General features: G+C 39.0%; 1 protein-coding gene across 1 annotated transcript in view; it reads left to right on the top strand.

Annotated features, from left to right (window-relative positions):
- The first annotated feature begins 4,841 nt into the window (after nt 1-4,841).
- The window catches only part of LOC118426188 (titin-like), a 14,063-nt gene continuing 4,394 nt past the window's right edge, over nt 4,842-14,510 (top strand). Inside the window, exons 1-4 of the mRNA XM_035835450.1 lie at nt 4,842-4,931; nt 5,819-5,868; nt 7,685-7,723; nt 13,845-14,162. Coding sequence (XP_035691343.1) covers nt 5,826-5,868; nt 7,685-7,723; nt 13,845-14,162 — 400 coding nt within the window. The 5' untranslated portion in view covers nt 4,842-4,931; nt 5,819-5,825. The remainder of the gene's footprint in view (nt 4,932-5,818; nt 5,869-7,684; nt 7,724-13,844; nt 14,163-14,510) is intronic.

The following is a 14,510-nucleotide window of genomic DNA, read 5'->3' as shown; positions in this document are numbered from 1 at the left end:
AGGTGCTGTCTGAGTCTGACATGGAGAAAACGGTAACCATGATGATGCAGTTGAAATGTTTCAATAAAAACATCAAATGGAGCAAGTGTCACAAAGAGTTTGGGCTTATCTTCATCTCAGTACCTATCAGTCATTTCTATAGATGATTCCTCCAATAGACTAAGTTCTTCGCCATTGGTCGCACGTGTTACGCTCGCAAGTGTTACGTTCGCACGTGTTACGGACGTTTTTGTCGAGATTGCCACCGGCCAGGTGAAATCCCTGTGCTACTGAACCAAAGGTTTGTCTAGGGCATAGAGTAAAGTTTTGGGCTAGGATTCGCTGTCAGTGGAGGAGACAATTCTTAAATAGACGGGGGATCTTTTTTAGATTAAACTTTCATCTGGATTCATTCTATTATTATCCTTTTTGTGTGTTAAGGTGTTTTGAACTGTTCTCTGAAACCTGAGATGCCCCCGGAGAGCCCATTCTTGCAGGGGTAACGCTTTTAAACTTCAAACTTGGAACGGTCCATTTTTACATGGGGTGGTGGTGGAATGAAATGTGCTGTATTTGCTCCCTAACAAATGCAGGGTTTTCTAGTTTTAAATTATGTTAACACTGAGTGTGAAGTCCGTGTTTACCACCACATGGGAACGTTAATTCAAAAAGGTTAACAATCCGGCATGAGTTGAATGTCATTACCTGACGATGTTATTCTGAATAGACTGAAACATTTTCACAATCAACAAAGGTATTGTGTTGTATGTTGATTGAGTAAACATGATATACTATTCAAAACCATTTACACCGTATGATGTGCTCACATTGTTAACTTATCCAGTGTATTGGTGTATACATAACTGAGTACCTTGTATTCGGGTAATGAGGCTTAGCTTTGCAAACCCGCCTTTCTTTTGTTTGCAGACCATATCGTTTAACATACCGGCATTCGATAGGGAACAAAAACGGAGGTTTGTAGTATAAAAGAACGAATACATGATACCGACACGCCAGATTTTCTTTCAGTTCGAATTGCAAAGAAAAGGCTTGTCGCACGATAGGTATATGAAAATTCTTCCGAGTTATAATTACTTGCGCTGTGTCGATATGATTTTCGTAGGTTTTTACAAGAGAAAGTGAGCAAAAAGGAGGGAAATATGGGAGAAAGTGGGAGAATACAAATATAGAGGCGAAAACAGACTTACAGGAGAAAATAGTTCGAATATGAGAGAAATCAGCTGCATGACACTGATGATCTATATATGGGCGAAAAATCTCGACAATGTGGGTTCTGTTAACGTTCTTTTCTTGAGCATTTTCTTTGATATTTGTGATTATGATCTGAACATTATCTCAATTGATTATGATCATTGAACATTAGAAAATGAATATATTATTCGCAAAATGTTGGCTAGTTTCTTGTCAATAAAATTCTAAAAAGAATTATTCCTTTTTGATAAACCATAACACAGAAGAATATTATACACAATGGTATAACATTCAAATCTAATACATCTTTATATAAACATATAGAGTCCATTCCAAGACACCATGAGGGTTTTTAGGCGATATTTAGAATTAGTCTGAATTATTTTGAATAAAAGAATATCTGAGCCACAATAATTAAATTATTTTCAAAAAATTGACTAAGAAAATACTCATTTATTTGAATTTCTTTGAATATTTTAGAAACATTTTGAATGTAACTGTACAAAAATATCTTTATTTAGAATAATTGTGAAACCTCTCTGTGATTATTTCACATTTACAAATATTTACAAAAAATGGTAAACCTGGCCAAATGGTAAAAATAGTTTATTGCCCCCATAAAAGTAAGCCCTATTGTTGCATCTGTATATTTTTAGATTTCACTGCTGGGCACTGGCGGACCCTTTGTGGTGGGCTATTGTTGCATGGCATCCAACCATACTTTGCAAGGATGTGTGAATTGCTATCTTCCCAGCCCACCGAACCATTTACAAAAAATGGTAGAAAATGGTAAATAATGGTAGAATGCTGTTATCATTATTTAGAAACCATTAAAAGTATCCAATTCCACACCATGAATATTTCCAAAGTTTTACAGGACCAGGGAAATATTTATAAAGTTGAAACAGTGTTAGAAATATTTCTGAAGTATCAAATGTCCTAGACATATAATTACAAAACTTTAAAATCAATTCTAAACAATGGCAACAAACATCCGCATGGTGTCTTGGAATGGACTCTATAAAGTGTTTAAAAAACACATTTTTTTTAGTTTTTTATTACCAGAGACATCAAAGGGATATAGGCAGACGGAGCCATCAGGTATGAACATTTCTGACTTTCTGATGATTTTTATTGCAGTATATTCATTTCAGTAGCTGCATATGTATCGTGAGATTTCTGCCATGTCCAGTCGAGTTAGTTACTAATCATATTCTGTGTTCTTTATATATTTTCTTTTCATTGATATTTTCTTTCTAGGTAATACTTAAGCCTACGTCACATATCCAAACGGGCAGCTTTCGAGAACGAAAAGTATAATATAAAAGACACCAAACTACACAATCTTAAGATAATAGTCGTGAGCAATATTTTTGTATATTTTTACGTATACATTTCCAGTTGTCGTTTCCCTGGTTTGGAAATGTGTGGTCAGCCTTAGGCAGAGGTGGTCACTTGTCACAGGTACGACGGTAGATCATTTGGCTGCCTAACAGTTGTGTTTGTTTGTGGTCTCTATGGATCGGGCCGCTTTGGTGCCACCTTAAGAAGATTTTTCACATAGTTGTACTTCTCAACAGATTCTATGTTGGCTTTGAAAAATGCGTACATCAAGCAGCTGTCATTAAAATGACTCAGACAGAATTGCGCTTTTGTCATCTTATTTTGGCCGGCAGCTCCCCGTGTTGCCTCAGCGTGGGTCTCCTTTTTAATGCCAATCTCTTCAAATGGGTAATCCTCAGCAACTTTATATTGTACAACTATATGGATCAATATAACCAACACATTAATTCCTAACAGAGCCATGTTTGTAATCCATATTAATTTGTGTACGTTTGCTGCAGGCACTGTGCATGTTACGGAAAACTTTTCTTCCACGGAACATGGAAACGTATTACAAATGTTATCTATAGATTTGAGTTGACACCCATGGTAGATAAGGAATACCACTGAAATTAGTATCGACATCATTTTCTTCATCACATACCATTTGCACATGGTACAGTCTGCTCTCCATTGTTTTTCTGCTTCTACCAATTCTTCTTGTCCATACACGGGTACTGTTTGCCTCTCAACTTGTGTGTTTAAAGTTCCCTGGGTGCCTGTACTCTGGTCTTGAGTATTTTGTTTCCTGAATCGGTCATACAGGACTTCCATGTCATGTGCAATGAATCTCACAATACATATGATCTCCCTGCCCTTAGTAAGATTCCAAATCAAAAATGGTGTGTACATAAGACCTGCTTGAACTACCAACATCATGGCAAAGAACTGGTAGGTAAAAACTGTGTTTTCAGGAAAGGAAGTCTTCCCGCCACAATAAGTATTAACAAATTCAGAAAGCTGTCTGGTATACACAAATACATCACTGAATGCATTACTGGATGAGTTGTCATCGGGGATATAGGTGCCATTCTCAGGTTGGACTGGAACATGTACAAGATCCAGGGGAAAACACTGAATACTGGATCCTGGAAAACGGAACAGAGAGGAATTTATAATAAGTAAATGTTAAGCTAACTAGAAAAACTCTTTTCAGTGTAAGTTACTTTTGAGTGCTTTTGCTTAATGGGATCCTGTCCAAAACAGTTAATGTAACAACATATAGCTTCTGTACCCATGGTGCATCATTATGACGTTCAATATCATATCATTTCTAAAGAGGGTAAACATATAGTATATGGCAGTCAGCTCGGTCAGGCATTGTTACCTTACCTACACGAAATTTTCTACTCTTAGTGTAGCGAATACATTGAGCACATATGAGGAATCAATAATGATACCGTTCGGCTAAACTCTCACCACAGTGCAGTTCAATTTTAGGTAGATGACAGTGATCAGTGTTATTCAACATTAGGCTAGACCCCAGCAAATGCTCTACGTATTTACCTAGAAGATCGCGCCCAACGAGGACAGTAGACATGAGGAGAGGCAGCCAACAGGAAATGGCTTTGGAGAAAAAGTCGCCCCACAACTCAGCATGCAGACGAGCCGGGTCGGTTACGTCCACAAAACCCTGACCAAGGATACTGGGGAACATCATTACTTCTCAGAGAAAGAGCTTCAGCTGTCAATAAGACGATGTTGTTTCAGTGTCAGACAATGTTTACATGTTTTTGACTATTTGGTATCAATACTGTTAGTGACAGTGTGAAGAAAAATTGAGCCCCCCCTTTATGGCCAAGCATTATGCCTTAACATTGTCCATACATCTATATGTACACTTCACTACAAGAAAAGCTTAGAATCTCAGCAAGTTCCGCCTTGATATACCTTGGATGATAATGATTCATACCTGATTTAGGTCCAGCACAAAGGTGTGCATGTCAACAGGTCAAGCAAGGTTCACATGTTCAACACAAAACACGCAAGAGCCTGTTGGTAAACAACAGACGGAAAGATTTTACTCAGCCTTTATCATCACTTTATCAGTGTTCCTTTGTGAAAACGATTGAACCTATCATGTACTATACATGCAAATAAATTTGCAAAAAATATTTTTATCAGGCCATAATGACAGTCAGTAGATTAAAGGTGCTCAGGGATGATATTGTACATGATAGTAGGAACTACTTATTACCTGAGCAGGTGAGGTTCTGTGGCGGATGGATATGAGTGGTAAACTGGTGAAACTGAGCACATACCAGAGTGTGAAATACAAAGATGGCTGTCGTTAAGGTACAGGAAGTTTTCAAGCTCCATGGCCAACTGTAGATCTGTTCAAAAGAGATCATAGAAAGGTAAGTAAAGAGCTGTAATAATATTAATACTACCCACTTTCATCATCATTTCGTATTGTGCGGATACCAAACAGGACAATCAAACTTTGGTTTCTTATGCAAACTCAAGATGGATTCTGTAACCGAGAAGGCCATGGCTCATGTTTCTCACCGTCACATGAGCCATGGCCAAATTACACAGTGATTAAGGGCCAGGCTACATACACCGTACGATATACCGCGATGACGATTTCATGCGACGTAAAACGCCTTATGTCGTACGTATGGGTAAAATCGGGAGCAAGTTACAATATATAAAGTCATGGACACAAACGTCGTACGTCAGCATACGATTAAGATTTATGAGATTACCAACGTCAACCGCTGTAGTAAAATGTAGGTAAACCGTAGGTAAAACAAGCCATGGGAGAATGTCCAACGCTGAAAAATAAAGCTGAAAAAGATTTTGGACATATATGCATTTCTACTGATAACATGGATGTTCCATAAATTTGAATTCAAATCTAATGGCTTCAGTTTTTCTTGGTCTTGTCGATGGTGTTGAAAACTGGAGCCATCAGATAATAGTAGCAAGTACTAGCAACGGCAGAGAACAGCACGCCCGTAGAAGAGCCTGCGTTGCAGGATTAATTTTTTACGTGCCAGATCCAGAATTACGTGCAGGTGATGCATACAATTTCTTGATGACAATATACAAGTGGTGAATCGTAGGTATAATCTTGATTGGTTCATAATTAGAATAGATCTCAGCCCTTGTCTGTCTCTGGGGTTGAATTGACATGTGGGTAGTTTGAAGATGGCTCCCATAAATAAGTTTTTGATCATTGATATTTATATATATTCTATATATTTATATATATATAACGTTACTTCTCAATTATTTTCAGAAACGTGATGTCTGCTTTTGGTGGACTTGGAAGACCAGATGACCAAAGAAGTAAGATTTATTTCACTGTTTCAATGACATGATGTTTGGTCATGTGATATTGAATTGGGATGCAGGAAACATACATCCTACTTGGTTGACTTTTCTTATACCTAATTTGTTGTCAAGGTGTGTCAAATGACTTTGAACTGTAAACAATAAACTAAGGAATATAAAAATATGCTTATAGCTGGCAGGTACCTTTTACCAACTTGGCCCATGGCTTAAGTCAGACCAACTTGGCCCAACACCCTTGTGAACTCGGCCCTACATCTTAAGTTATAACCTTGACCTTGTGAAAATGAGACAGCCGAACGCCCATCGCGTCTCATATTATGATAGTAGGCCGCCCTGGACGGGTTGTGGTTCTAATGAGGAAACTCCAAAGGCGGTCTGGACGGCCTAGTAACGGTCTGGACGCATCTAAAGTTAGATTTGCTGTCCGCTTTGACGCGTTCGGGCGCGTCCGATATATATAACGCCGGAAGCGGGCACACTTGGACAGCATTATGGGCGGTAGTGCAGACGCTCCCGGTTACGGACTGAACGCCGATTGGGACGGGCATAGACGGCTTGCAGACCGGGGTGTATACCATCGACCGCGGTAGGGTGCTAGTCCAGGCTCCTGGACGCCGTCTTATGCAGTCCGGTCACGGCTATAATTTTTATGACCCCTTTGGACTCGCGTAGCATTCAAATCCTCATACCTTCGTCAAATGATGTTGACTGATTCGAGTGAAGTATCTAATAGTATGTTTCCGTAGGAAAAGATATTGTTTTTGCTGGCCCGTTCTTCTTTGATAATTCTTCTGTCATCAGCCAATAACATCTAAAGAGATGACAGACTGACAGTAGCAGACTAGTTTTCTAGCATTCTGATTGACCGGTAGTCTAGTTACGCCACGCGCCATCAGGCATGGCCTGTCCGTCATTATTGGTCGTTGTCGCTAATAAAGCGAGCGTCTTTAGTGGATTTCTGCCTAAAATTCCACTGCATGAAAAGCCGAGTTTACGGGGTAGAAACTCCTGGGCATAGAACCAGAAACTCGAAATGTCGGACATTCACGGGACGTATCGAACCGGACACACTGTCCGGGCAATTCGCACGCCAGAGGATGCATGGAAACGGACCACTTTTGTGCCCGGGACTTGCTTCGGCAAGAAGCCAACTGACCACCGTCCGATTTTCAGTTGGAATGAGGTAAGGAAGATATGGTATTCATTTGGATGGGCTGATAAGACAGGATGTTTTTAGATGTCGGATATATAATACTGTGCCTTCGTTACTATATCATTTACTGTCCTTATTCTGGGAAGGGATCATAACTTTGTTTGCACCTGTATAAAGATGTGCACATCCTGCTTGAATTACCAAGGTAAGGTAGATGGTCAAGAAATATATATATATATATATACATCCTCCAAAAGTGTGAGAACTTCAAGAAACGAGCTAAAGAAACAACGAAGCCTTTACAAATATTCTGATAGCTGTAATTGCTCTCAAATTTGCCCATGTGCAAAAGCTACAAACGTGACTCCTCCTCCTTGGTCGTTTCTGAGGGGCCGGTACGGCATTGGAGGGCTCAGGCGGCATCCAAACAATATCTGACGATTTCATTGTTCCACGACCCAGTTGACCAGGATGTTGAGCCGAGTTGACTGAGCTCGGAGTTGGTAAAGGGCCGAATCATTGCTGTGGTCTTGACACTGTATCCTTAATTCGTGTTGGTTAACCTGACTTTTACTTTTACTGTCAGCCCACATTCAATCCCTTGCCAATTGATACATGACCTCTAACAATGAATTTTGTTTGCTCAAAATGCTCCAGGGAGGCACGTACAGCCTGGAGAAAATCTCAGTGAAACAGGTAATTACAACTTACTCTCAGCATTGATTGTTGTACATGTAACATACAATGCGGATGTTGTTAGACAATGGCTATAGTATAAATCAAGAAACTCGCATCTATTTTCATATGTCATGATCAAGCACACTGCACTTTAGAAGACAGCAGGAAGTTTGCAAACTATTAAGCCCCCTTCACACGAGAGCATGAATCAGCCGGAATGATGTCGGAATGAAAATTCTCTTCTATTCCTCACAATTCCTGGCAATTCGTAGAGTGTTCCAGAAATTCTCACTGCATTCCACCTATTTGTGCCCGTTCTTTTGACATGTTTTAAAAACTGTCGAGGTGCATTCGAAGTGGAGAAATATCGAATGGCATTCAAAGTGTATTCTAAGTGTATTCTAACTATTCTAACTGCAATATGACCGCATTCTACGACATTCCAACATTATTCGAAACATTCTTATCTCATTCGATGGAGAACCGAAACGGCAAGCCACTTCGAATCCTGCCCGAATGTGGCCAAAAGAATATCTGGAATGCAGTAAGAATTTATAGAATACACTGTTAATTACCAAGAATAGAAAATAATTTTCATTGTGACGGCATTTTGGCTCATTCCTTCTCGTGTGAAGGGGATATAAGGTTCATTTGGAATTCCCACTCGGAATGGCCCCGAATGTGGCACGAATTTTGCAAATACTTCATTCCGGCTGGTTCTGCTTTATGCCTGCTAATTCGGTTTCAGTGTGAAGGCCCTATTACATTTATGATCAATGTGTTGTTTGTTTACTATATATGGTCTTTGTCCCATTACTTTTCTTTTGTATACTGAGTTTACTGACCCTATAACAACATGTGGCTTGAAATATTTATTTGAAAGGGCCAGATAATTGGATCAGGGAAAGGATGAATTTTGCATTGCTAAGATGAAATCATACATCATTGATACAAACGTATAAGAACATGGTGCAATATTGATGGACTGGACAACAAAAACAACGGGTGCTGTACATGTAATCATGATATCTAATAATACCTTATTGGAAATTATCAAGCATCCTAGATTGACTCAAGCAACACGATCTAGTCACCGTATCAGGCTATCGATACATACATGCACAAAGTATTCAATCACAGCAAATGGGGAGCATTAACAGGATTAAACCTCCAGCCTACTAAGACAGCCATTTTGGTACAAAATTTTTATTGTTTATGTGGGTAGACAACAGATAGAAGGTCAGAAGAAACATTATATATAAGCAAACTTCAGAACCAAAACTAGAGTCCAATGACCTCATACCCTTGCCAAATGATAATATCCTTTTAGAATGAAGTATCATAGATATTTCCTATTGATTATGCAAATAAGGTCGTCATTTTCATACATACATTTCCTCAGTTGGTTATCATCTCTACCCAAATAGCATAAGGTGTTTAAAGTATTAAAGTTTTATCTTAAGCAAAAGGCCATTTCAGCATTTCCTCATAAATTATGTAAATGTTACAATGATATGCATGGTTTTAGTCTTATAATGTTCACCTTCGCTTCACTAAGGCTTTACAATGCCACTTATATGAAATTCCCATCATTTACCTCTATCAGGAATAACATCATTCTATTATTAACTAGAGTTCCACGAAAACATCCCTTCGCCAAATAATCATGCCTTTATTCAAGACTTTAAGGTCTTATTCATGTATTATCATATAGCCAGGGGACATAGACCAATCAGAAGGCCTAGTTACATGTTGGTTATGACGCCGTAACAGATGGGAAATCATTAACAGCTGTAAATTAATCGTTTCATTAACACATTAAATTTTGAACCAATCAGAAGGACAGACACACATGACTCTAGCCAAACAGAATGAGATAAACAAGAATCGTGGCCAATGAAAAGTATGATTACATCTGCCAAGATAGGGGAATAAGTACAGGCATGGCAGGGGGTTGGCTCCCTTTATCAGCATCGGTAGTGCGCGTTTCTTTGTATAAAGAAAATATTTGCCGTCTTAAAATAATATTGAATAATTTGAAATATGTAAAACAATAAAATTCATTTCAATTTATGTCCAACTCAAACGGAAAAAATTAACATAAATTTGTCTGCAAAATTTAAGTTAAAAGAACGATCCGCAGATTACAATATCACCAGGGTCCGCCATTTTGGAACCAGAACCTCAGTAGATAGCGGTCATGCCGGCGCTGGAGGACCAAAACGCGTTGCCTTTCTTCGGGGAAGACGTGTCTGGGTTCGAAGTAAATGTAGCCTGGATACCAGTCCCTCGCTCTATACTATAGCCCTTTCGCGGTAATGTATAATCCTTATGCCAGGGAAGGTCCAAGCCCCAGTCTCTATTTGCACTCAGAGGTAATGGCATCCAGTTTCTGATAACTATACCCGCGCGATAATCAGGGCCCGCGTGCTGTGTTTGGCGGCGGGGCTAATCGGTTGCCGGCCCGAAGTGATTAGCGAGTATAGCACGGCGGTCTGGATACCAGGCTAACCTCGGGGCGGGTCATTAACCCTTAATACTTACCCCAATAGCAAACGACTGCATGAACGTGTGTTCCCTACAAACCCACACACACTACTAAAAACATAAACTTCTTGGCAAAGGTGACAATGGAATTATGTACACTGTTGTAATACTTTCCAGCGCAAAATCATTTAGTCTCTACCAGACTAGGAGGCTTTGGCCAAATGTCTATTGACATTTCTCTCTTTCTCAGTTACATATGTGACTAGTTTGAAAGTCCTATCATGGAGTGCAGTGGATTTGTACACTTTCCTCATTGATTATGCAAATTTGCTGTTAATTTGCATAATAAGTCTCCACTTAGGCTATCTACATACCAAAAATCATGATGATCCGTCATGTCAACATGTTCATGTTTTCTCATTAATTATGTAAATGAGGTCGTCATTTGCATAATCAATTGGACATTTCTCTTTCTCAGCCTCATATGTGACAAGTTTGAAAATCACAACCGCAGCACGTTCAGAACACGAGATGTCAAAAATTGAAGTTTTGCTGTAGTACCGAAGGAAGCCGCTAGGAGGCCCATTATCGAACATGACCTTCGTTTTTTCAACCCCTACCCACCTCCCAAATATTATCAGGATCCATTCAAGGCTTCTCGAGTTATGCATTCCACAAACAAACAAACAAACAAGTTATGAACTTCTGTCATTGATTATGCAAATTAGCTGTTGATTTGCATAATTTGTATAACATTATGTTAGTCATCACTCATTCCATCTACATACCAAAAATCACGATGATTCGTCAACACGTTCTCGAGTTATTCTCGTCCAAAGTTTGACAGGAAATCGGTGCCTGTAGTTCCAAAAAAGCGGCTAGGGGGTCCAAACTTACAGCACTTACTCTCTGCCCCAAGGGCTAACTACCACTCAAAATCATGACCACAGCGTGTCCAGAACATCAGATGTCAAAAATTGAAGTTTTGCTGCAGTATCTTGGGAAGCCGCTAGGGGGCCCATTATCGAACTTGACCTTCGTTTTCCTGACCCCTACGAGCTACCCACATACCAAACATTATCAGGATCCATATTCAAGGCTTCTCGAGTTATACTGTACACAAGAAAGCGGACGCACACATTCGGCTCGCTACCATCCTGGCGAAAAATGCTACGACAACCATTTTCGCACTCGACATTCCTTTCCGCAACCGCTACTCAAATACCAAATATAATTAAAAACCAAATATCATTAAAATCCATACACAGCTTCTCGAGTTATATGCTGTTGACCTACATATAGGAACACAACATGAGGCCTTAACCGAAAATATAACCTTTTGGGCGATGTTTATCAGTGGTTGATTTACATGGTTAGTATATATATATCTTATCATGTAAGTTATGCCTTGCCAAAATTCAGGACGATCCGTCGACACGTCCTTAAGTGTTCTCGTCCAAAGTTTGAAATAAAATTCTTCCTTCTTTACATGTTACTATCCTCTACTATCCCCGATCTCATCCTTCTTTCACTCCATCATTCTCTTCCTCTTTAAATCCCAATCTTCATTCTTTATTCTTTTATCAGTGTCCTGCTTGTCAGAAGTAATCCAACCATTAAAGCAACGTAAACTGATATGCAGTCTGATACTTTTATTTTCTCCATCTCTTATTTGTATGTACTTGTTGCCTCTTGTTTCACTTAGTTCTTTTATTTCGCTTACCATCATCTTCTGTTATCTTCTTAGTGTTATTCTTCAATTCAGGAATGCTACTGCATTTTGCTGTGTTGTGTGTTTGAAAGGCTTTCCCAACTTCACCATGGGAATATACAATTTGAGTCTTGTCAATTTAGGGCGTTCTACTTTTCCTAAAATGAATCTGTCTTGTTCAGTTGCGATCCTCAATTAGGGTAAAAAAACGTAAAATGTTTTGACTAAATGACCCAAATCACAGCTGCCTTTAACTCTTGTGCCTAGAGCTGCCATACTATCAACAAATTACTACCCAAAGTACTTCACACAAAGTCACGGCACTTTATTTGCTCAAGTGACCATGATACTTTTCAAACTTGTAGACTTATAAGGACTTTAAACGATGTAAACTGTATCTCTGTTATATACTTTTTGTCTGACCCTTGCCTCTTTCCTCATGACATCAATGAACAGCGGCTTGCATGAATAAACAAAGGTTTACTCAACCAATCAATCAATCAAATACAGACGTCGACTAACGGTAATTGTGGAGCGTATCTACAAGTAAAGGAAATTAGAGGTAGGCAAAAATATCAATATGATTTGATCTAGTTGTTTCTCAATATAGCAACAAAAACATGTCACTTCCTGGACAACGTCTGGCTTGATGAGTTCTCATAGAAGGCGACAAGCAAATACAGTGGCCATTCCTCATCTATCTACTGTTGACTCTAGCTAAGATAGTAAATCGTTTTTCTTACCAAGATATATTTAGCAGGCGTCCTCTGGCAACAATCTGGTGTTCAAGGCAAAATGTCAGTCCAGGCCACATTTTGGACATATACTTGAAGGTAGAAAAAATTCAAGAGCTGTTGTCTCTTTGGCTCAAACTGCTTACTCCCTTTTGCTTGGCGACTGCGCTTATGGTTTCATGCGTGCTGTGCTCAACTGGCTGGGTCTAAAGGTGGGTTCACAAGTGCGTATATATTCGAGTCCGTATGGGCGGTCTGTATGGAAGTCTCTACCAGGCTCTACAGGTAGTTGGCAAAATAGTAGAAATTAGACAAATATAGACAGATAACATGCCAGAAGAGTTAGCTGGCCGATGGTTTGCGACCCAGCTAAAAAGTGTTCTCTTAACAGAGACATAATGTAAAAATCGTCTACCATTTAAAAAGCAGGAGATTATTAAGGACATACAATCAACGGTTGGACAGATTTATTTCTTGTTGTTGTACGACAGGTTGTTAGACGCTTTTTGGTGACCACGTCTTAGATATATATATATATATATATATATATATATATATATATATATATATATATATATATATATATATATATATATATATATATATATATATATATATATATATAGTATTTCAGTTTTGGACAGGTCCCACTTGCTTTTCAGACTGTACTGCTGACAACTGTCTACACGTGAGTATTTGGCTGACAAAAGTCGCCCAAACTAAGTGAATAAAAAACACTAACGCCAGAACAGTAAAATACTGTTCATAAAGATACTTAACAGTGAAAACATAGTCCTGATCCTCATATATATATACAAACGGGTGCACGGGTGACTCCCTTTGGCCGGCTATAGCTGTGGGGAGGAGTCTGTCCTACTGCATTGTGATCAGTCTATATGATTGGTCTTCGCCTAATATGGGTTGGCCAATATCGTTGCGCAGGAAAGTTGGAAACCCCCTTGTGGGCGAAGCAACCCCATTTCCCGATAGAAGGCCTCATCCTATGTTCCAACTATTACCCATCCTATCAAATTAAAGAAGGACAGATACAAGAAGGTCAGATGCTACGTCTACAGGATGTTGAAGCTTTCAATCCCCTTTAAGCTGCAGCTGCAGAGTGTAGTAAGACTATATTGACCCAAGGAGGTTATATCACAGGTGATATAACCTCCTTGATTGACCGAACTCTGTTTACAACATCTTACAGAAAACCCAAGGGCTCCAGACAGACTTGAAGCTGTAGAGACTACAACTGATGGCATAAAGCTACAGTGGACTCCTGTGGAATCAAACCGGCTTTATGGTTACCTTTTAGAACGTTCTACAGCATTTGAAAACACTTGGACATCAGTACATAGCCCAAAACCTGTATTACGTCCTAGAATCACAAACTTCACAGTAGACAAAGTCAAACCTTATGAGAGTTATGACTTTTGTGTGAAATCAGCAGTGACCAACAACGAGGGTGACCTACTTTGCAGCGATCCTGGATGCAAACTCCAAAATGTTGTGGCAAAGGAGCAATGTGAGTATTTTGCTGATAGAAGTGAAATATTTCCACCAGAAATAGCGATCGCCTAAAAGAGCTAAGTATGTTATAACCATAACTAGATTTCCAAGACCCCATACCTTCCCCAAACGATTTAGACCTTTACGTATTATGTATCATGTGGATTATGTGTGTTTGTCATTAATTATGCAAGTAAGGTCCTCATTTGCAAAACTTACTAGTATATTGTTTGATTATCTCCTACACCCAAACAACAGATGTACACAATCTATCTTAAGTAAGAAGGCTATTATTAATATTTTTCTTTATAATTGATTGAAATCAAGTCCTCATTTGCATAATTAATGTTCAATAATGTCACCT

This window comes from Branchiostoma floridae, chromosome 11 (genome assembly GCF_000003815.2).
Source record: "Branchiostoma floridae strain S238N-H82 chromosome 11, Bfl_VNyyK, whole genome shotgun sequence".
Lineage (NCBI taxonomy): Eukaryota > Metazoa > Chordata > Leptocardii > Amphioxiformes > Branchiostomatidae > Branchiostoma > Branchiostoma floridae.
Note: the sequence above shows the minus strand (reverse complement) of the source record. Positions and strands in the feature narration are given on the sequence as shown.